Genomic DNA, 24542 nt, shown 5'->3' on the forward strand with positions numbered 1-24542 from the left:
TCACAGGGCAGGTGTCTGGGATTTCTTATCCCAAAATATTGTTGATACCCACATTTACATTCTGCCAATATAACCTTATCTTTGTGCATTTCCAGAAAATATGTGAGTGGTCTCCTCCATACAGCCTCCAACACTTATTCTGCACCAAGTTGCGTGCTTTTTATTTTGGGTGTTATGAAAAAGCGAGTTAAATTCTTCCAGCAGAATTCCCTCCATATTTGTGAGTTTGTGGATGTTCGTTGTGTCTCACACATTTGATACCATTCTTCCTCTGTTATCTGAATCTTTAACTCTGCTTCCCATTTTGCTTTTATGTAGAGCGTTGAACCTTCCCCTGCTTCTCCCCAAAGCTTGGTACAAAGCAGAGATGACCCCTAATGCCCCTTCTTTTTGTATGCGTCCACAGATCACATTATTTGAAGTTTCATCTGGTTCCAACCTTATCTGTTTTGTAAAGAAGTCTCTTAACTGCATGTATCTAAAAAAAATCTTTGTTTTCGAGACCATATTTTGCCTTTAAATCTTGGAAGCTCATAAATTCACCATTTTCTAGAACTGTACACATTGCCGTAATGCCTTTTTGTGCCTATTCTTTGACTGTTGGATCGTACACCCCCGGCTTAAACTTTGAGTCATATGCAAACCACCTCAGTGTGCGAACCTCTCCCTTTAATTTATATTTTTTTACAATAATATTCCATATTTCTAACGTAAGTCCTACTATTGGATTCATAACATGTTTCATTGTCCCTATTAAATATTTGTCTCCCAGCAAAATCTGGGTCTGGTAACCCTGTATCTCCCTTTCCATTTCTTTCCACCGACATTCATAGTCAGGTGTACACCAACAGGTCAGAGGTCTGAGTTGGGCTGCATAAAAATATTCCCTAAGATTTGGTAAGGCCGTTCCCCCATTGCTTTTAGGCAGTTGTAGTGTTGTAAATTTTATTCTTGGCTTTTTGCTGTTCCAAATGAATCTAGAGATCATCTTCTCCCAGGTTATGAATTTGTTTTGGGGAACATTGATTGGGAGAGATTGGAATAAATACAGTACTTTAGGTAGGATGTTCATTTTAACTGCTTGTATTCTGGCACAGAAGTCTAAAGGGAGGGTAGACCACCTTTCAATGTCCTTTTGGATGTTTTCATCAAGTTTGTTATAATTTCAGACATGTTGGAAAGTGTTTTGTCTATAGCTACACCAACATACTTCATTGTTTCAGCATTCCATTTCAGATTATATGTATCTCTGATTTGTTGGGATGGAGAATAATCAAGTGAAAGAATTTGTGTTTTCGTTATATTCAATTTATACCCTGAATATTGTCCATATATTTCAAGTAGGTTTATTAGGTCTGGGAAACATGCGTCTGGTTTTCGAGAAAAATGATAACATCGTCTGCGAAAGACTAATGATATGTTCTTTCCCCCCTATAGCCACACCCTGCAGGTCTTCACTCTGCCTTACTGCTTGTGCTAAGGTTTCGGCATATAAAGCAAAGAGAGTAGGAGAAAGACAACAGCCTTGTCTTGAACCTCTCTCCAGCTGAATCCTATTAGACAGGCTTCCATTTACCTTAATCCTAGCTGTAGGCTCATGATAAATAGGTTTAATACACCGAATTGCATTTGCAGTGAAACCAGATCTCTTCAGTACTTCATATAAAAATACCCAACTGACACTGTCACATGCTTTTTCTGCATCCAAACTAACCAGAACTGTACTTGCAGCAAACCATACAACATAGCTGGTCTCACAACCATCTTGTAAACTTTCCCTTTAACTCTTGCTGGTGCCCTTCTCTCACAAATCACTCCTGACACGCTTCTCCACCCACTCCACCCTCCCTGCACTCTCTTCTTCACCTCCGCTTTGCACTCCCCATTATTTTGAACGGTTGACCCCAGGTATTTGAACTCATACGCGTTCGTCAGCTCTACTCCTTGCATCTTCACCATTTCACTGTCCTCCCTCTTGTTCATCCATAGGTATTCCGTCCTGCTCCTACTGACTTTCATTCCTCTTCTCTCCAGAGCACGCCTCCATCTCTCCAGGCTCTCCTCCACCTGCAACCTACTCTCACTACTATTGCCTGTTTCAGTATTATTGTTTATTGGGTGTAGTTTTTGTTGGGTGTTCATGTTGCTGCGTTGGCCTTGTGCGTACATGCATGTGTGTGTGTGTGTGTGAATTCATGTGTGTGGGTTTATGAGGCCACCGTGCCAGGCTATGTTCATGTGTCATCTTTAATATTACTGAGCATGTTGGTGCCAGTGTACCTCTATCCATAGATAATGGTTAATGATGCTGTTGCATCTGTCAGCTGTGTGTGTGTGTGTGTGTGTGCGTGTGTGACTATGTGGTGGCTGCCAGGCCATGCAATGCGATGCTCGTCTTTGTGCCTGTAACGTTACCTCTGATTATGTGTAAGGCTTGTATGATTAAACTGTGGTGCATTTATGGCCTATTTTGGTGAACATATGCGTTTCAGAGCCTATTAAGTATGATTGGTCTTGGATGGGCTTGGCCCACCTGATTTTCTCTGTGCCTACCCACACTGTGGTTTCCACCTACGCTGCAGTGTTGCATAAATGGATGTGTATTTATCCTTCATCACTGTATGCGCTGAGGGAAAGTGTGTAAGTGCGTGCACATAAGTCAAGCGCACACATTCGTACTACGCAGCATCCCTCGGCGAAACTATGTTCTCGTATGCATGTGTGGCTCCGCCACTGATGAGCAGGAAACGGTGTACAGGGGCCGCCATTTTTCAGTCTTCAAGGGTTATCCTCTTATTCTGTGTTCATTCTCAAACATATCGTAAGGAGATTGTGCTCCATGGTGTAATCCAGATGACCATAGTTCTTGGGTGAATATGAATAATTTCTTTTTTTTCATCTGCAGATTATTCTCAATATAATATCTCGATATCGATATCCGGCGGCACGGTGGCGCAGTGGTTAGCACAGTCGCCTCACAGCAAGAAGGTCCTGGATTCGATCCCTGGGGGTAGTCCAACCTTGGGGTGTCATCCCGGGTCGTCCTCTGTGTGGAGTTTGCATGTTCTCCCCGTGTCTGCGTGGGTTTCCTCCTGGTTCTCCAGTTTCCTCCCACAGTCCAAAGACATGTAGGTCAGGTGAATCGGCCATGCTAAATTGTCTCTAGGTTTGAATGTGTGTGTGTGTGTGGGCCCTGTGTGATGGCCCTGTGTGATGGCCTGGCAGCCTGTCCAGGGTGTCTCCCTGCCTGCCGCCCAATGGCTGCTGGGATAGGCTCCAGCATCCCCGCGACCCTGAGAGCAGGATAAGCGGTTCGGATAATGGATGGATGGAATATCTCCATATCCTCTGAATAGCAGACAGTGCCGTCCCCGCCTATTCAGATGATGCAAACCTGCTGAGTGAAAGTATTTGAATGTTTTTTTGTTTTTTGAGAACAAATGTGTGCTGAGTTAAATTAAGTCCAGTCCAGTCAAACTTTAACTGGAGATAATTCTAATCCGCTGGTAAAAACCAATAGGTTTTTGAAAATGCAATTTAGGTTAATCTATCTGCTTTAAATAGCTGAGTATCTTTACCAATACAGGAATTCTCTCTCTCTCTCTCTCTCTCTCTCTCTCTCTCTCTCTCTCTCTCTCTCTCTATATACACGGTTGGAAAAATGCAACGCTCGTTGAACGGAAATTTCAAACTTTGTCATGTGAAACAAAAACAAATGAACACAACTACGGCAATTGCTGATGGGTCCATTGGAGTAGCGTCAGGTTTGGGGTTTGACGTCCAGGAGTGGTGTGCCACGGGGCCTCTGTCAGGTTGCCTTGCTCCGAGGCCGGTAGCGTGGAGCCTTTTCCTCACTGTCCTGTCACTGACGCAGGCGTTGTGTTGGTTGGCCGGTAGTTTCTGCAGCGGTACGGGGAGCACGACTGAAACAAACTCTCGGATGATATATTTGGGCGGCACGGTGGCCCAATGGTTAGCATTGTCGCCTCACAGCAAGAAGGTCCTGGGTTCAAACCCCAGGGCTGTCCAACCTTCGGGGTCATCCCAGGTTGTCCTCTGTGTGGAGTTTGCATCTTCTCCCTGTGTCTGCGGTGGGGTTTCTCCGGGTGCGCCGGTTTCCCCCACCATCAAAAAAGACATGCACGTTAGGGTTAATACCCCTGTCTGTATGTACCCCTGACCGAGGCATGGCAAGAAGAACTGGAGTTGGTTCCCGGGCGCTGCATGGCAGCTGCCCACTGCTACACAGCGAGGATGGGTTAAATGCAGAGGAAGAATTGCCCCACGGAAATTAATAAAAAATGTAGTAGTAGTATATTAGTTAATTAGATCATACCTATCAGAAGATGCTACCCAGCTTCTGGTCTCACAAGACGGAGTCCATTAAGCTGTGCAGAGCCTCCACATTCCGGAGGCTCCGTTCTCATTGGCTGTCCACAATGTCAATCACAAGAGTATCTACGCACCGCCAGGTGACATGGATGCATTGGGGGGAGTTTTTTTTCAAACAAACTTCTTTCAACAAAACCAAAGCAGCAAACAAAATGAACAGCAACCCACAACAGTAAGAACAATGAATGTTTGTGACTGAAAGTTCATCGCTGGTTTTGAATAAGTTTGTGAAGTTCATGCCACTACCTCACTTTGAGTCCGCTGAGCCGCTGTATGTGAAGACTCATTTCACATGGGCCCTTTTTTTCTGGCAACACCATTTCAGAGTTGACCGTTCATAACCGTCACCCCAAATCAATGGCCTGTGGTTTTGTTGTTTTTGAATGTCAGTCAAAGTATGCGGCTCTTGAACTCATTAAAGAACAGAGCTTGGACCAGACTACTCAGCTCCTGGTCCAAGCTCTAGTCCTCTCACGGTTATTCTACTGTCATGTACTTATCACTGGTCTCTCAGCCTCTGCAATCCAACCACTGCAAACAATCCGGAATAATACTCCATGCCTGGTTTTCAACTTGCCTCAATGCACAAGTCACCTCTCTCTTTGTGTCCTTAACTTGGGCTATCTGTTGCAGCCCACGTACAATTCGCAATCTTTCTGCTGGTGTTGTGGACAGCTCAAGGATCTGCACCAACTGACTTGCGCACCTGCATTAACATGCATACTCCTACTCACCCTCTACATTTTGCAATACATTTTACGAGGCTGCTATCAATCCCCTTCACCGAAGTGACAAGATCTGGGTCCAGACGTTTCCCACAGCTGGCCCTAAAAACAGCGGAATGAATTACCAGCCTCCGTCAGAGCTACTGACTCACCTCATTGAAAAAACAAAAAAAGGCCTAAACCTTTCGTCATAAGGCCTACCTCCGTCCATGAATAGTCTCTGGTGGCACTTTGCAGTATGAATGTGCACCAGCTGTAACCCACAAGCGCCCTTATTTAGAGGATGTCCATACTGGTCAAAAGAGATGTGAAGGTGCCATTTTAATGGTCCATCCACATAAAAACACTAAAACAGCAAAACACACTGAAGTCTCTCCCATTAGGTAAAGTTGGGCAACTTGAGCCAGCAGCTTTATGCTAATCGCATGACATTGATTTGTCATCATTCTCAAAAACCTCCGTTTTCACCGCCCACGCTACAAAACAAGTCCGGTGTTTTAAAATTTCTCTACGTTGGAGAGCTTTTTTGACAAGCTCTGTTTTCGGTGGTTGAACGTGCTGGCTAATGCTGGAGCTATATTTGCTTTCTAACCATGCGTTCGCATACACAACCGGCTGCACCGCGAACAGAATTGGACGTTAAACCGAGGTCCGGACTCACTGTGGTCATTAAAGATCCCATGGCACTTATCGCAAAGAGCAGGGGGGGGGGTTTCCTCAGTGTCCTGGCAAAATTCCCAACCTGGCCTGGCTCTCTCCATCTGTCCACCTAATCATCCTCCCATGTAATTGGCTCAATGATTCCTCCCCCTCCACCTCAAACTGATGTGTGGTGAATGTTCTGGTGCAAAACGGCTGCCGTGCATCACCCAGGTGGTGCTACACATTGGTGGTGGTTGAGGTGAGTTTCCCCCTTCAATTTGAAGTGCTTTGGGTGTCTAGAAAAGCGCTATATAAATGTAATGAGTATTATTATTAGTATCATTATTAGTATTATTATTGTTGTTATGAAATAGAACTTCTGGATTTGCACGATGGAAACAATAAATATGGCAATCAAAGAAAGTTGAATAAGTTCATCTGGATACAACGTTTATTGACAGATGCTTTCATCACTCATCTAATGCCCCTTTTCCACTACATGGTACCGGCTCGACTCGACCCGCAGAGTGTCGTTTTCCAGTACCGTAACGGCGCCCCCTCAGTGTAGCTGGTCTGCATTGATTTTAGTACCCGCTCCAGTTGTTTCGGAAGCTTGACAGAGGTGGTACCAGAAAAGTGGTAACAGTTACTAAAGTGCCAGTACTTTACTGTAATGGAAAATGAAAAAGTCGAGTCGAGCTGAGCTGAGCTGAGCCGGTACCGTGTAGTGGAAAAGGGGCGTAAGTGACCTCTTCAGTCAAAACGGACTGCAGGCGCCCCTACCCTTATAAACAATACAGTTGCATAACGACCAAAACCAACGACTAGTTTCATATGCAAATAGAGGCGTGACCATTAACTGCAGTTTCAATGGCCATGTGTGCTATTCACAGAGGATTTGGGAATGTTTGCAATCACAGCATCGTAAGATGGCGACAGATCAGAATCAGAATCAGAATTCTTTATTCATCCCCGAGGGGAAACTGGGTTCTATTATAGACACCCACGCTCTAGTAAGAAAAAACTAACAAGATGACAAGAAAATAGAAACAAGAAAAACAGAAACAAATAGAAATAAAAGATAAAATAAGAAATAGAAATAAGAACAAAAGACATCAGCAAGCGTGGTGCACATAACAGCCCATCTATACTGCACTACTGCAGCACAAAACAAGCAGGGTAACACAAGTGGAAGGGCCAGTCCAGTGACCATTAACTCCCGAGTGTCTGACACTCTGAGGGAGGAGGTGTAAAGTCTGATGGCCGCGGGCAGTAATGACCTCCTGTTGGCGCTCCGTAGTGCATTTCGGCAGAATGAGTCTATTACTAAAAGTGCTCCTGTGCCCAACCAGCACGTCCTGGAGTGGGTGGGAGACATTGTCCGTGATGGCACATAACTTCAGCAGCGTCCTCCTCTCAGAAACCGTCGCCAGAGAATCCAGTTCCACCCCCACAATGTCACCCGCCTTGTGGATCAGTTTATTGAGCCTGTTTGCTACCCTCAATCTGCTGCCCCAACCCAACACACAACAGCAAACAGGAGAGCACTGGCCACCACAGACTCGCACCACATCCTGAGCATCGTCCTGCACATGCTGAAGGACCTCAGCCTCCTCAGAAAGTAGAGACAGCTCTGTCCCTTCTTGTAGAGGGCATCAGTGTTCTTAGCCCGGTCCAGTTGATTGTCTATATACACCCCCAGGTACTTGTAGTATTCCATAGGGTCCACACTGACCCCCCCCCCTGGATGGAGACAGGGGTCACTGGTGTCATGAGCCCTTTTCTATTTCCCTTTGCCATTTTATGCTCTCGCGGCATAATGTGTCTGTGTCCTTGTTTTGTGGCATCATCCGTCTACTTGTAGTTTGATTCCCCTATTCCCTTGACGAGCTAAAAAGCACACAACCTGCTGTGCGCTCCTGGCTATGATATGATTACCGTGTAGCGCTTTATATGAAGCCATTTGGTAGCGCTCAGATTTTATCTGCTCACCGCTGACTCTCTTGTAAGTTGCTTTGGTTAAAAGCCAAAGGCTCTGGTGTTTTGGGACCTGCTCTTGTGTGGTCACTCGCGGGCGAGCAGATCCCGGATGGCCTTCCGTCCTGCCAGTCTGCTTGAACCTTTGTCTGCAGTCGGGACACAGTGGAGCAGCTTGCTCCGCAGTGTCTGGCGGCGCTGGCACATGGCGTGCCCGCCTGCAGCAGGCCAGTGGTCCTCTCCCGTGCTTCTCGCGACACTCCACACGTCACAGAATACGCAGGGATGCGACTCCGCATGGTATCATTTCTTGCGGCGGCCTAGCATTCGAATGACGGCCTTTTTCAAGGTGACCTTGACGAGGCGTTGCTCCCGCTGGATCCCTGTGAGTAAAAGTGACCTGACCACCTTTCGTGTGCATGGCAAGTGGCAATGCCTCGCTGCAAAAGCTGCAATTTGTACTATATGGGATATGTACTATATTGCCTTGTGTCAGTCAACATTAATAGGTGTACGCGCTCTCTACAACACTGTTGTAAGACATCCCAAACACTGAAACGCAGCTGCAAAACAATTGAGACAGCAGAGCATTTCTCATTTTAAACAGCTCTCAGCGAAATGCGAGCGATAAGGCTCGGTAAAAATGAGCGAAAACATGTCTGAAAGGGTATAAATCTTTAATCAAACGGCGGTGATGTGCCTTGCCTCGAGCGCTCACAGAGTCAAGCTTGATGGAGGATGCTAAGATCTCAGATCTTGCTCTCCCCCCCCCCTCCCCCACCCCCACCCCCCCCGAAAAAAAAAAAAAGAAAACAGGATAAAACCCCCTCTCCAGCACAAATGTGTCATGGGAGACGGTCTCTCTGCACCGAAGCTGCTGTGTTTTGGGCTCCCTCCTCAGCAGCTCCCACAGGGACCCCGGACTCATCCGGAATTTGAAATTAGGTGCAGAACAGAAGGTAGGGAAGCGCATTCATAATCGGTTCGCCTCCCGTTCTCGTGCAAACAGCCGAACGGTGAGAATCCTTATTGGGTTTTAAGAGCAGATCAACACTGAGCCGAGCCAAAGGACGTTTGTCTGAGGAGAACGGCTCGGGATTTGCAGAGAGGTTCATCCTTAAACTTTTAGGGTATTGATTTACATTTGCTTTTTGTTCAAATGGTCCGATAGTAAAAGCGGGGCGGGAAATGGCCAAGGTGCTTCAGTTCTACTGAGGAAACCCAGATCTTGCACATTTTAGACATCTTTTGCTGCGAAATAGCACTTTTTTTTTTTTTTTACTGTGCTGTGCCTGTTTGACTTGCATTAGCCGAGCACTTAGCAGAGGAGTGCTAAACACCCCGGGTCCTTCTCCGTGGTTTGGCTTACATTATGGACGTCTTACATTATGGACATCCTATGGACATCTTACATTATGGACGTCTTACGGACGTTTTACAACGAGTGCAAGTTGCTAACCGTGCACTGTGGTTGCAGTGAAAGTCGGAAGTGATTATTTATGAATGAAACGGACTAATGGGCGCGAGGAGAGCAACTTCAGGCAAGACCGTCCACGTGATGCATTAGTTTGGAGAAGAGTTTTTTTTTTCTTCCCCTCAGAAGCTCGAGTCAACGTTTCAGATAAATCGTTCATCAAAACTCACGGGGACCGACGGGCTCCCAAAAACTTGGGCACGGTTCAGCTGCTGCAGACAGAAATCAATAAATCACCGAGAGTTTCATTTCGCGCGGCTCCTGCCAGCTATGAAACAAGTTGCCCAAAGACGAGGGGTGGGCCCAGTCACACAAAAGACCAGGCCGAAGCGCCGCAATTTCCTAAAAAGTGTTGCTGTCGCTCTAATTGCTGGTACACTTGAGGATCAGACCGGTTTCTGCACATGGTTCTTCTACCTCGAGGCGGTTTTCTGAAAATAGGAGCTTATGGGGAATACTGTGCCCACGCAGTGTCGCCACCAGTTCAGGCGTAAACGCACACACACTCACACAGACACACACAGACACACGCAACATATCTGTCAAACATTTACTTGTGAAGGGAGGTGAAATAAAAAGGGGTGAAATCAAAGAGACGGCGCTACATCTGAAGTTTGCAGCTTTGTAGCACCACATGCTCAGGAGCTCGCGCAACACAAATAACACACGCCGCGACGACGAGAAGATGAAATGAATGCAAACAGAGGGAGTCGTTCTGCCGTACCGAGACAAGCACGCACACACACACACACACATGCACACACACACACATGCACACGCACACACCGCCCAATCTGAAGTCATCTGCTCTAAATATAGGAGAACACAGACGATCAAAAAGCAGCACAGCAAAGAAAAGTGGAGGGAGGGGGGGGAGATATTGAATATCAACCTGCATAATGAGTTGGAGATGCTTGCTAAATATATCAGTTTGAGCAAAAAATGACCAGGAATGGGGGGGGGGGGATGAGACGTGGGGAGACGGATGAAGGAGAAGGTAGAAAAAAAGGAGAGACGCAGTCAAACAGTTTGCTTTTTGAGACGGGCGGCTCGGCCCTGCAAGGCTCCAGTATGTTTGCGATGAAATGACGTCGTTGCGTTTTGCTTCTTCTTCTTCTTCTTCTTCTTCTTTGGAAATTTAAAACGAGGAACCTTTTCGTTTTTTTTTTCCCCCTCACCCCTCTGCCAGAGAGAAAGATGAGAGAAATTGAAAGAAAATGCAGCTGAGGAGCGATTGAACAAATAAACGCGTCCTCCTCCTACGTCGCTCAGTGGGTAATTAAAATCCGTCGGCGTTTCTTATTATTCATAAAGGTTATCGTTCATCGCCGGATAGCCGAACACACCCCCGGCGGTTCGGCGCTAATGCGGTGCTGCACATCACAATGCTGGCCTGCGATACACGGGCTTACACTGCCGAGAATACAGTAGTTTCTAAATGATAAATGGAAGAGGTGTTTCAAGAGGTCCAAAATTAAAGGAGGGGGGGGGAACAAAAAAAAAGTGCATTGACCTTTAAATTGGACAGCCGGGCTTCCCTGCAGGCAGAACCGGCCCACGGCCCAGTCTCTGAAAGAAGTTTTAAGGGCAGAGCCGGTGCTGTATAATTCAAGACCTCTGAAAAATAAAACAATCCGCTTCCTTCGCCGGGCTTCCAGAAACTGCCCGCTCCTTCCGCAGGCCTCTGCGCCGGCCTTACGACAACCGGGCCTCCGTGGGATCTGCCCGAGGTGAAGGAGCGAGGGGATTTCACAGGAACCCTTTAGCGGGCTTATGTTTGCAACCGCTTCACCCCCGGGCGAGTTGCTGGTTTATCCTGGCCTGCTGAATCGGAGACCCGCGCGAACGGCAAGCCGCGGATCCTGTCGGCCGCCGCGCTCGCCGGGTGTATGCGGATCTGACCCGAGTTTAAAAGCAGCCGTCGCATCTCTCGCCAGATCACAGAGCTCCCTGCCTTCACCCTCTCGAGTGCGAGCGAGACACCCGATGTATAATGAACAGGGTCGGCTCCTCCCGGCCGGCCAGCCCCGCGTCTGGAGCTGCCTGCCCGTCTCTCCTTTGGATGTCTGGCTGCCTCCATGAATTATGAAACACGAGCCCCGCAGCTCTGCCACCGGCCACAGATGGGTTGAGGAAAAGCTGCCCGTCTCAGCCCCCCCGGCGGTGTCGAAGGGCAGTTGTATTGTGTGAGTGGACGCGGTGGCCTGTGTCGGCGCCGCGTGCGGCGACTTCCTCTTGCCCCTCACCCCGCCCCTCCCCCTCGAAGTGCCGGGTTAACGGAGGGGGGCAAGTGGACATCGGTTCCTTTGGAGGACCAGGGGTGACGTCTGCGTGTGCCCTCACTGTCCGGGGTGAGAGGTCATCTTTAAGAAGCGGGCAAACTGACCACAATGACCCAGTCCTAACGTCCAGCTTTTCGGGCCTGTGTTTTCTGGACTCGGCGGGGGTATTTGTTTTTAGCCTGGGCCGAAGGTTTCTTTCATTATATTCGGTGTATAGGTGGAAACAAACTTCTTGACTCGAGGACCCACAAAATCTTATTTATTTACTTTCCCCACTCCTCCGAGCCGTCCCGGTCTCCGCTCCACCCCCCCTCTGCCGATCCGGGGAGGGCTGCAGACCACCACACGCCTCCTCCCATACATGTGGAGTCACCAGCCGCTTCTTTTCCCCTGACAGTGAGGAGTTTCACCAGGGGGGACGTAGCGCGTGGGAGGATCACGCTATTTCCCCCCCCGAACAGGTGCCCCGACCGACCAGAGGAGGCGCTAGTGCAGCGACCAGGACACATACCCACATCCCGCCTCCTACCCGCAGACACGGCCGATTGTGTCATGGCGATCCCCATGTTGGTAGGCAACGGAATAGACCGCCACGCCACCCGGATGCCCCACAAAACCTGATTTAAGCCGCCAGTAAAGTTTTCAGAAACACATAGTCATCGCTTTAATGAAACCTTGAGACACCGACGTGTCGACAGTTCGAAAAACGGAGGTTTGAGGTGGACACGATGTGGTTTAACGTGCTCTTCGCTGCTTGCTGATGGAAACGTCTACTTTCCGGGCTCCAGCCAACGTATTTAATCAAACCAAAGATCGGAAAACTGAAAAAAATACGGGGAGATCCGGGTCGTTATCAGTCATGCCGAAGTTGTCTGCAGCACTGGCCCAGTGACAAGGTGGCGTGACTAGAAAACACTGACGACTATTGGGAGGACGTGGTCGGGGAATCCAGCAGGTCCCGAATTGTGCATTTTTCCTCCGTCCGTTATCCAAACCGCTTACCCGTACTCAGGGCGGCGGGGATGCTGGAGCCTATCCCAGCAGTCACGGGGCGGCAGGCGGGGAGACGCCCCGGACAGGCCGCCAGGCCATCACACAGGGCCCACACACACACACACACCTAGGGACAATGTACACTGCTCAAAAAAAGAAAGGTACCATGACTGCCATTAGGTACCGGGATGAGATCCTCAGACCCATTGTCAGACCATATGCTGGTGCAGTGGGCCCTGGGTTCCTGCTCATGCAGGACAACGCTCGTCCTCATGTGGCCAGAGTGTGTCAGCAGTTCCCGTATGTCGAGGGCATTGATGCTATGGACCGGCCTGCACGTTCCCCAGACCTGAATCCAGTCGAGCACCTCTGGGACATCATGTCTCGTACCATCCGCCAACGCGATGTCGCACCACGGACTGTCCAGGAGTTGACCGATGCCCTGATCCAGGTCTGGGAGGAGATCCCTCAGGAGACCGTCCGTCGTCTCATCGGGAGCTTGCCCAGACGTTGTAGGGAGTGCATACAGGCACGTGGAGGCCACACACACTACTGAGCCTCATTTTGAATCGTCTTGAAGAATTTCCACAGAAGCTGGATCAGCCTACACTACCGTTCAAAAGTTTGGGATCACCCAAACAATTTTGTGTTTTCCATGAAAAGTCACACTTATTCACCACCATATGTTGTGAAATGAATAGAAAATAGAGTCAAGACATTGACAAGGTTAGAAATAATGATTTGTATTTGAAATAAGATTTTTTTTACATCAAACTTTGCTTTCGTCAAAGAATCCTCCATTTGCAGCAATTACAGCATTGCAGACCTTTGGCATTCTAGCTGTTAATTTGTTGAGGTAATCTGGAGAAATTGCACCCCACGCTTCCAGAAGCAGCTCCCACAAGTTGGATTGGTTGGATGGGCACTTCTTTGAGCAGATTGAGTTTCTGGAGCATCACATTTGTGGGGTCAATTAAACGCTCAAAATGGCCAGAAAAAGAGAACTTTCATCTGAAACTCGACAGTCTATTCTTGTTCTTAGAAATGAAGGCTATTCCATGCGAGAAATTGCTAAGAAATTGAAGATTTCCTACACCGGTGTGTACTACTCCCTTCAGAGGACAGCACAAACAGGCTCTAACCAGAGTAGAAAAAGAAGTGGGAGGCCGCGTTGCACAACTGAGCAAGAAGATAAGTACATTAGAGTCTCTAGTTTGAGAAACAGACGCCTCACAGGTCCCCAACTGGCATCTTCATTAAATAGTACCTGTTAGAGCCTGTTTGTGCTGTCCTCTGAAGGGAGTAGTACACACCGGTGTAGGAAATCTTCAATTTCTTAGCAATTTCTCGCATGGAATAGCCTTCATTTCTAAGAACAAGAATAGACTGTCGAGTTTCAGATGAAAGTTCTCTTTTTCTGGCCATTTTGAGCGTTTAATTGACCCCACAAATGTGATGCTCCAGAAACTCAATCTGCTCAAAGAAGTGCCCATCCAACCAATCCAACTTGTGGGAGCTGCTTCTGGAAGCGTGGGGTGCAATTTCTCCAGATTACCTCAACAAATTAACAGCTAGAATGCCAAAGGTCTGCAATGCTGTAATTGCTGCAAATGGAGGATTCTTTGACGAAAGCAAAGTTTGATGTAAAAAAAATCTTATTTCAAATACAAATCATTATTTCTAACCTTGTCAATGTCTTGACTCTATTTTCTATTCATTTCACAACATATGGTGGTGAATAAGTGTGACTTTTCATGGAAAACACGAAATTGTTTGGGTGATCCCAAACTTTTGAACGGTAGTGTATGTTCTCCTTTTCCACGTTGATTTTGAGTATGATTCTGAATCCAGACCTTAATGGGCTAATTATTTTGATTTCCATTGATCATCCTTAGGTTATTTTGCTCTAAACACATTCCTCTGTCTAATAAATAAAGATTTTCAGCTGAAATATTTCATTCATCCAGGTCTATATTGTGTTTTTAGGTGTTCCCTTTATTTTTTTTGAGCAGCGTCGTACGGCCAATTCACCTGACCTGCATGTCTTTGGACTGTGGGAGGAAACCCACACACACACACACAGGGAGAAAATGGTTGGACCACCAAGGTTGGACCACCCCGAGGCTCGAACAGAGGACCTTCTAGCTGTGAGGCGACCGCGCTAACCGCTGCGGCACCGTGCCGCCCTATTGAGTGTCTTCTTTATCGAAATCAAACAGTAGACGGACGATTTAATTATCTACTTCCTCTAATTCACGTTCCACATGTAAATGTGAGGAGCAGGGAGTTCATATTGTCATTGCTGTTATGGATTTATTTATTTATTTATTTATTTGGTCCATCCTAACGATGCTTTAGAAAGGGCAGGATTTGAGCTTAGGCCAGCTCCTGCACTAGAGTTCAGATCGTGTAGGGAGCGACATCGGGACGAACGTAAACTTTCCCCCGCCTGCCTTGTACATATATACCAAATGTATACGTATTTGCACGACACCGGGGGGGGGGGGGTGAATCAGACGCCGGGGCATCCTTCGTGTCGTTCGTCGAGTCTGCCAACGCCCAAGGCGCGGTGGATGTGACCCGGGCGTTCGGAGTGACGCCGCACTGCGACACTGACGCATGCTGTGCAAATCGGATGACCGTACAAAGCCATTTAGTATGCAAATGCCCGTTTTATACCCCGGACCCCCTAAAACATTCCCTCCCCGCCGGCCGTGCCTCAACTTGCGTATGGAAACCCGAAGCAGTCGGCTTCCTCCCCGCTGTACATTATTGATGGGGCCTAAATTGGATGTGCTTTTGTTCCACCAAGGATGGACACAAGGCATGTGTCTGCCCGAGAGACGCGGTAATGGTGGGTAATGGGGGAGGGGGGGGGGATGCTACCCCACCCCGCCCCACCCCTGCGCTGCAATACAGCGGGCGCTTCATCCATCACATTAAGAGGTGCCACATCAATCATTAACAAGCGGCCCCCTTGTTGAAAGGGATGACGGACAGCTTGACAAATAAGTTAAGATGAAGTGGGACAAGGTGACGCCGGCACTTTCCAGACAATTTATTCAAGATGCATCAACAGAATATCCAGACAGGAGGGGGGGGGCAGCGGAACGACGGCGGGGCCGAAAACGGCTATAATTTTTAAGGGGGAGGGAAAATAACGGGTAATGGCTTCTCTCCGAGAGATTTAAACTGGACTCCGGGGCGAATCCTTCAATCCTTTTAGGGATTCGGGGGTGGCAGGTCACTGATGACACTTGATACCTTTCTCTTGGGTGGCCGGCTCTTCATCTAGAAATTCCAGTGGGGGGGTGGGGGCGGGGGAGGGGGTGCACTTACTCAGGAGTAAGGGTCTACCCACACTCTGGTAATCTTGGAAGTCCCGGAAAAACAAAAAAAAATGTAAGCGCCGGTGCACAGGGCAGCCGAGGCCAGTCATCCAGAATAGGATTACTCCTCCGTTTTGGGAGGATTTGCCACTCTAGCTGTCTTTATCCCCTGTAACGTTTGCACGGAGACAAAAAAAAAAAAACAAACCCCCCGTAAACCAGATTGTACTCGTCCTCCGTCAACATACCCTCCCTGTGCAAATAGCCACCGGTTTACCGTTTTTTAGCGAGCAGGGTTTCAGAATCGGACACGGAGCCGACCGTGGCCGTACGCCCCGGGGCGTACGGCGGATTACCCGGCGTGGACGAGATTGTAAATTACGAGGGGGACACGTTTGGTTTGCTGCACGGTTGGCTTGGGTTCCTACCCCCCCCCCCCCCGCCGGCTGCGTCCTGCTGTCGTCCGTCGTTAGGCCTCCTTCCGATAATGTTTGGTCATCGAGGCGATTGAGGCCGTCATTCGCAGGCGGCGCGTCCCGGCAACTCGTCAGTCAAACTCAATGGACACTCTACTGGTGCTACTGGTTGTAATGGGAGCTCTTTTCTCTTTTTCCCTCTCCAGCCATCACTAGAATGTGTCAACGCAATTAAGTGGCGGCGATGACGGCGTCCCCCCCCCTCTGCTTACACCTGATTGGTCAGCCTCAAGTCCCCTCCCCGGCTCCCCCTCCCAACTACTTGTCAGATAAGGTAAGCGGTTGTTTCTCTCCGAACTGATTCGGTCGGCCCACACACACACACACACATGTACAAGTTACACAAGTGCACAACACAACGACTTCCATGCCGATCAAGCTCCTTTTCCCCAAAGCCCGTGAAAAGCTCACACACGTTTATCTTTCTTTTAATTGTGTCATTTTTGTGCACCGGCATACATCTTTCCCGACGTACCTCGCCCTGAAGGATGCACCAGCAGGGATTCCTGGCTTCCAGGGCGGAGGAAAGGATGGAGTGTAAGAGTGTTTCTGTGTCATCGGGGATTGGTCAAGCGGGCACCTCCCATTGCAGATTTTTTTTTTTTTTTTTTTTTTTTTTGGACGAATAAGGCCCACGGCAACCCCACCCGAAGGCTCGGCGGTGAATTCTAGACGCAACCTTCGCCGCATTCGCCCCCTGCATTAATCACACTCCGACCTGAGCCCGCGCACTCAGCCAGCTATGCCTCGTCCAAATTCCCCAACGCCGCCCCCTCCACCACCACCCATCACCACCCATCACAATAGGCTGAACTTTCTGGCTTGAATTAGCTGGGTGAGTTCAACAATGCAAAACTACAGCGCAGGCTTTGTAAATCACCGGGGTGTCGAACCGGCGGCTTGAGTAATCAATGCAGCATGTCTGCGACTGAAGACCGGGTGGACAGTGAAGCCCATTGTACCTACGCCGCACGGGCTTTGTTTATTCATAGTCGCCGTGACAATAGGCGCCCCTTCTTCACATGCCTGACCTAAATTGCGGAAAGTAGGTCCATTAATTTTTCATCACTGTCCTCGCCACCAAAAAAACAAAAACAATCGGATGTGTGGCCTGTTGCTGGATTCTGTGAGTATTCAATCCCACGGTGCCTAGAATAAGAAAATAATCCCTGTTAAATTGGGGGTGGGGGGGGGGGTTTCCAAAGGAAGACACACCCTCCAATGTGTGGCATGATAACCATCCGGAAGATCCAGGAGCCAGTTTCTGCAGACCTGATGCAGGAGCCAGACTCGGGGGGCGGGGGGGGGTGCAGCACCATTCGTGTTAGGATGAACGACAAAACGCTTTAATTTATCCCCCCCCCCTATCTTAATTATCACCATGTAATGTCTTTCAGCTAGCTCGTGTGCAGCAACAAGGGGAACCACACCCAGAGCCCCCCTCCCCCTTCCCCGCCCCCCCCCCTTTTACAGGCAATTAGCATTTCAGGAGGCGCTGTAATGCGGACGCCATTAGAGAGACGGCGCATGCGCAGATCCTCCTTTTAATCATATTAGCGAGAGCGCTTGTAAAAAAAAAAAAAGAAAAGGGGGAAGATTTACACCCGGCATGTCATGGCCAACTTTACTGTGACGTCATATTTCAGCCGAGATTATTACCGTTACTGCTGATTATCACCTGTTTTTATGGCCAGTACACGGGAGACGCCTCGCTTTTCCGCTGTCACCCCGCCAACTCGGGGGGGGGGGGGGGTGGTGGTGCTGCGCAACGTGAGCTACCCGGAGCGCTGCGGGGAGGAGGTCAAAGTGGAAGCCGCCGTGATACCGCGAGTCTGCCCGTGCGGAAAACAATTGGGGGTTAGACGCCCTCTAGTGGTTGGTCAGTAGAAGACCTCTTCTGCGGCGCGCCCCATTGTTTGTGCAGCGGAGCCTTGGCGTGCAGCTCTGAATAGTAGAAAGCCTGCTTGGCTTTGGTCTGTCACTAGCGTTTTAGAGCGTTGACGTTTGTGCTGCCTATAACAAATTAACCACTCTTAATTTCCATCGGAACTCACTAATTGACTAAAGTTTACCAAAGCACTCAGCATAAATAAGACATCATTCTTACAAGCGCTTTCACACGTGGGCTGCGAAATGCACGTTAACGGATGTCCAGATGTTGGTAGCATGGTGTACACCTACACCTGCCATGGGCTGCAGGTGAAGTTCTGGTTTTAGAATAGACATAACCTATTAGTGCCAGACCAGCTTGGTCTAGTCAGAAAGGCACGAACTGAGGGAGCCTCTCGGAATGAGAGGCAAAATGTCTTCACGGATATATACCAAGTCCAGTTGCACTTGAGTCAACCCCTTTGGATAACCTATTAGTAATGCAAGTGCAACATATGAATCACACACACACACACACACACACACACACACACACACACACACACTTTACCATGCTCTGTGCTGGACCAGAATATGGTCCATATTCTGCCAGCTATATTGCATGCGGACATGAAAAATGATGGCGCAGCCCCGCACAAGTATATATGCAGAAGCAATTGTTCACCCCCTGGATATACACAAACTTTCCTAGAACAGCTGCCACAACAGAGTAAACCCAACCAGTACCGCAGAAATTACCTTTACTGTCCTTAGAATTAGCGATTAAGTCAATCACGGGCTTCGATTCAATTGTTCATCTCGAAACCGTTTAAATTAGCGGACCATGCAATTACATGGAATGACCTATGCAAATAAATATAGGAATTTGCCCGCTTGTCCTGTTGGTGTGGTAATTTTTAATTTTTTTTATGTGAAGCCTTATGATTTTGTTTTGTTAATCCCTTTTGACCCGGGCGACCCACAGAACGCAGGGTAACGGCACACTCAATATGCAACTAGAATTTAATAGTTCATGCTTTCTACATACAACATGCAACAGAAGTTGTAAGAATAGCAAGTGAGAGACAGATCTGGGTTGCACAAGATAATCTGTTTTTGTAAAAAATACAAAAGTAAAAAAAATAAGCGTTTTTTACAGGTTCTGCCGTGCACTTTCTGTGTCACCCGTTTTCATGGTTCATACACAGACGTAGAGACTGTCGGGTGCTGCATCAGTTGGATATTATATCTGTGTTTCGCCTGAGAAATTACATTACTGCATATAGTCACAAAAAAGAAGGATGTGGAAAAATTCCATTGCCTCCTCTTTTTCTCTTTGCCCCCGCCTGTAACTCAATACGGAAACTCAAAACGGATTTCTTCCTTCTGTCAATGCTGTCTTGCTATGTGCTTTTGCAATAGATTGGACAGGTGGGGGGGGGTGTAATATTAAGATGTGATAGTTGCTGACATATTATGAGGGCTTCAAAATACAAAAAAACAACAGTCGGTTGATTTAGTACGAGAAAGTATTATGTTCATACCTCCACCTGTATGTGAATTTTACCGTTTTAAAACTCATCGTGTCACTTTTGCTGGCGTGCGTGAGGTTGGGCCGGTGGTTCTGTTAGCTTAGCAGCTTCAATTTCCGATGAAAGGATGCTGCCACCAGGATGGCTGCCACCCCTATCACAGTTAGGACAGCCACAGCAATTCCAAGGCCAACAGACGCACCCCGTCCATTATACTTGCCACCGTGCTGCGCTGTGCAGAAATGAGAATGAGAACAAAATTGCACAAAACACCAGGACGTGGCAGAGGACACTCAACGTGATATGTGAGTCCATTATAGTCTCTATTAGGATCTAGTTGTTAATAACGTTGTGAATGGTTGTTCTGATGAAAAAGCTTACCCTCTTCTTTGGATTCAAGCGCTGAAAGAAAGATATAAAGGATCATTACCCATAAACACTTGAAATAATTGAACGCACGGTATATTTCTAGTGTGCATCGAAACGTCCGATTACTGTGAGGGGGAGAGAATGAGATAGAGCGAGGAAAACGAGAGAGGCGGTCAACTGTGTCGGCATGCTAATGCAGGCTTGCATACGGACAGATGGACTGATAGGACACATACTGCTCTCAGCCTTGATCCGAATGGGCCTGGTGAGCAGAGAAGGCCTGGTGACGCCATCCTGGAAGACGGTGGTCTCCAGGCTCCTTCTCTTCCTCCCAACACATTGCTGTGGATGGAGAATAGTGATGAGTATCCAAACTGTGGGGGTACTGAATTCAGCATTATTACATTATTAACAATGCGGTGGCCGAGCTTGCCTTGAAGCTGCTGCACGTGCTGCTCTCACACAGTCGGGTGATGCAGTGCAGGTAATAGGTGGAGATGGTCTCGTTGCGCTGCTCAACAAAGCGAAACGCCGGGAAGTAGAAGCGGGCCTTCTGGCTGTCCCCGTTCTCCAGCATGGTGGTCATATGATCTAAGGAACACCTTTTAAACAAAGGGGAACCTCACAAGTGCACACTTGGACATCACAAGGAAACATAAAGAGAGTGCATTAATGATGGAAAGGAGGGGAATGAATCTTGGAAAAGGGCTTCCTTGGCTCTTGATGGTCAGGCGGCTGTATTTACTTATTGCACGAAAAAAGGAAAGTCTGCAAGGGTATTCAAATATTCAGATTTAATGCTGGACTCCACCTTTAGATCAAATACCGGAGAAACCGCTATCAGGTCTTGGTTAAGTGGTAGAAATGGAAAAGCTTATTCTAATAGTAATAGGCAACTTACTACTTTTTCTTCACTTGTGAACAGAAATGCATTTTGACTTACGGGACGAAGAGATTAAAGAACGAAGAGTTGGAGGGCTGCAGGGAGATGGCGGCATAGCACCTGTCCAGAAGGACAAAGAACCTGTGGAGAAAGAGCGAGGTCCCCAGAACCGAGTCAGAGACTCAAGGTCGCAAGTGGAATCCACTAAGCACAATCTATCAAGATTCGGATCAATTGGAGACTCAAACAAAATGGAAGCATATTGCGTTAATCCATCCATCCATCCATCGACCCATCTCTCAAACCGTCCATTGAGACATCCACCCATTCATTTAAACGTTCATTGAACCAGCCGCCCATCCATACGTCCATTCATTCATCCATCCACCCATCAAACCTGTGAATAAGAGCTGCTGCAATAACAATAAAGGTTCTTACTGGGAGGTGAGATTGGAGGCAACCACCTGTACATAGATATTAGTTCTCAGCTCGACGCCCAGAGGTGGTATAACCAGGGGCGTGGTGTAATTTACGTCCTGCCGACAAAAAAGAAAGGTCGACGATCAAGGTGAAAACAGCAATGAAGACATCACATGTGATTCATCTTCTTACAGACTTACAGCTGTTAGGATTTAACATGTGACATATCGGCGCCGCTCCTTTTACGTTACCCGTATGTCGGCATTTGGCCATCAGAGCTAGTTGGAAATATGTACAGGTGCGAGGCGTGCACTGTACCATTGTGCATTGCGTTCTTACCTCATACAAGGTCATGCTGAGAGTACTAATGAAGGTACCATTCTTGTCCTTCAAAGCAATGGAGGATCCTGATCTATGAAGGGGTACACGAAGAAAAGGGAGAGACAGAACAAAATTCATACACTGTACCTGACTAAACAGTACACCTACCCAATGTCATCCAATAGTTGCTGCAGAAAACTTTGAAATCCACTATCTAACTGGTGAAACATCTGTTGAGGAACTCATCACGGGCTTCTTTGCTATGTGCATGTAGTTCCATGTTGATTAACAGTACAATAGAAAGGACACTTACACATCCACCTGGGTGTTGTTGATCAGATACTCGAGCGGGTAGGCGCAGGAGTAGTAGTACTTCAGCTCGGCGTTGTAAGTGACCGTGCCAATGGTGGGGTCAAAAGATCCGACCACGCCACTCACGTTGACAGTCTGGATGTTAGAGAAGTCGGAGAATATCCCTGTACCCGGGGCACTCGTGGTCTGAAAATTGTGGCAGAAACAAAATCAAGAAGTGTCCCAGAGTCTTCCCACGTCCTCATTAGCCATGGAAAAGCAATATTAGTAGCACTGTGCGCTGACACAGAAGTAGTCTATTGATCCACCTTATATTTACTATGTCAGACTGAGAGTCTTCCTGCGGTGCACTGATCTTGTCCTAATGGTTTTTCTTTTTTCCAAGTTCATAACATGATATGCGCCGAGAAACCATTACCTTTCAAAAGCAGCATGAACTTCCTCTCGTTCTTAATGTAATCAGCCTCATAAGCGACCCAGTGCACATTGCAAGCATTTAACTCCAGACGCTGAATCGGTGCCATGCTTACCATGAAGTTACTCCCACAGGCGTCCCCTTCTCTGATGGGGAAGCTAAATCGAAGCAGCGGAGGGGCCACAGAGGTGTCTAGTGTGCCCTGACAGTCCACATTACCCCGGATGTGGTTAAGGATTAGCAAACTCTCGTTGTATCCCGTGTAGACAACCGGACAGATTTGGATGGCCAGGTTAATAGCGGAGGTCCCACAGACCACTGTGAGATCAGTGTATTCTGATGAGGATGAGAAAACAATTTCACTCAGTGGTATTCAGCAGAACCTTATTTATCCCAGCCACTGCCGACATAAGTAAAGTGGCTGCATGAAGAAAGTGTGGCAAATTGGGGGAACAGCGGCACATCCGTGCCACTGTTCCACATCAGCCTCTATTTTCAAAAAAACAAAGTCTACCTTAGTATATAATCAAACCTCGATCTGTGTGTAACATATAAAGACTATAACATATTTCATGCTTTATATCTGATATTATGCCATGCTGTATTTATGATGCATATTTACCTCTCTGGCTTGAAATGTATCTGGTACAAATGATATGAATGTTACAGTAATATTATTTCAGTTGTAGTAAGGAAATGTCCCTCGAAGAAAAACTCCACCACTACTATATAAGACTTCATATCAAGTAGGCCCCCCCATCAAAAAAGGGACACATTTTTAACAAAGATGAAGAAGAAGAAGATTTTTTTTTGTTCCATGCCAGAAGAAGTAGAAGAAGAAAGAGAAGGTATTGAGAAGAAGAAGAGGTTTGAAGAAGAAGGAAGAGGAGAAGAAGAAGAAGGTTTTCAGAAGGGTTGATTCTAGATCCAATGGGGTGTAGGCACGGAAGTAGACATTTGAGAAGAACTAGAAGAAAGAGAAGGTATTGAGAAGAAGAAGGAAGAGGTTTGAAGAAGAAAAACAAGAAGAAGAAGGTTTTCAGAAGGGTTGATTCTAGATCCAACGGGGTGTAGGCACGGAAGTAGACATTTGAGAAGAACTAGAAGAAAGAGAAGGTATTGAGAAGAAGAAGGAAGAGGTTTGAAGAAGAAAAACAAGAAGAAGAAGAAGGTTTTCAGAAGGGTTGATTCTAGATCCAACGGGGTGTAGGCACGGAAGTAGACATTTGAGAAGAACTAGAAGAAAGAGAAGGTATTGAGAAGAAGAAGGAAGAGGTTTGAAGAAGAAAAACAAGAAGAAGAAGAAGAAGAAGAAGGTTTTCAGAAGGGTTGATTCTAGATCCAACGGGGTGTAGGCACGGAAGTAGACATTTGAGAAGAACTAGAAGAAAGAAGGTTTTGAGAAGAAGAAGAAGAAGAAGAAGAAGAAGAAGAAGAAGAAGAAGAAGGTTTTCAGAAGGGTTGATGCTAGATCCAACGGGGTGTAGGCACGGAAGTAGACATTTGAGAAGAACTAGAAGAAAGAAGGTTTTGAGAAGAAGAAGAAGAAGAAGAAGAAGAAGAAGAAGAAGAAGAAGAAGAAGAAGAAGAAGAAGGTTTTCAGAAGGGTTGATGCTAGATCCAACGGGGTGTAGGCACGGAAGTAAACATTTGAGAAGAACTAGAAGAAAGAAGGTTTTGAGAAGAAGAAGAAGAAGAAGAAGAAGAAGAAAGAGGCTTGACGAAGAAGGAGAACGAGACGGTTCCGAGAATAGTTTGCTGGTCCTCTACCTGGTCTTCTCGCGTATGCTCCACAGTCAGACAAGGTGAGGGCCTCTCGGCCCACAATGCACAGGGAGGTCAGGATGAGGAAGCTGGATAAAGCCATCTCACTGCTCTGCCCTCTGTGTACAGCTGCGGTAACAAACACAGGCGTCAATGGCAGCACACGCTGAACATCCAACATGCCAAACATCTGTAACGTCCAGCAAGGCCAGCGTTAGAATAAAACCAACTTCGACTGTAATCCAGTGACGTCGAGCCAGGAAAAGCGCTCGTGCTCAACACCGGTGCCGTGAAGGAGCGTGGTTGTTAAGGTGGTCCTTACCTCCTCTGTCTGGGTGTGGAGTTAGGGCAGTGGGCCAGCGGTCTG

The 24542-nt window shown here is 47.5% G+C and overlaps 2 protein-coding genes across 2 annotated transcripts in view; both read right to left on the bottom strand.

The window, feature by feature from the left end:
* The window catches only part of LOC130115855 (CD166 antigen homolog A-like), an 87871-nt gene extending 79836 nt beyond the window's left edge, over positions 1-8035 (bottom strand). Inside the window, exon 1 of the mRNA XM_056283707.1 lies at positions 7828-8035. Within this exon, the coding sequence (XP_056139682.1) occupies positions 7828-8035 (208 nt within the window). The remainder of the gene's footprint in view (positions 1-7827) is intronic.
* An 11751-nt stretch (positions 8036-19786) lies between these two features.
* si:ch211-229d2.5 (zona pellucida-like domain-containing protein 1) lies at positions 19787-24278 on the bottom strand. Its single transcript, XM_056283708.1, has 10 exons — positions 24182-24278; positions 22527-22747; positions 21998-22182; positions 21703-21775; positions 21382-21479; positions 21004-21084; positions 20494-20662; positions 20297-20402; positions 20073-20093; positions 19787-19923 (listed from the first exon to the last, which is right to left on the bottom strand). Exons 1-10 carry the CDS (start codon positions 24276-24278, stop codon positions 19787-19789), a joined length of 1188 nt encoding a protein of 395 aa, XP_056139683.1.
* Positions 24279-24542: the final 264 nt, after the last annotated feature.

The sequence above is a fragment of the Lampris incognitus genome, chromosome 7 (assembly GCF_029633865.1).
Source record: "Lampris incognitus isolate fLamInc1 chromosome 7, fLamInc1.hap2, whole genome shotgun sequence".
NCBI lineage: Eukaryota > Metazoa > Chordata > Actinopteri > Lampriformes > Lampridae > Lampris > Lampris incognitus.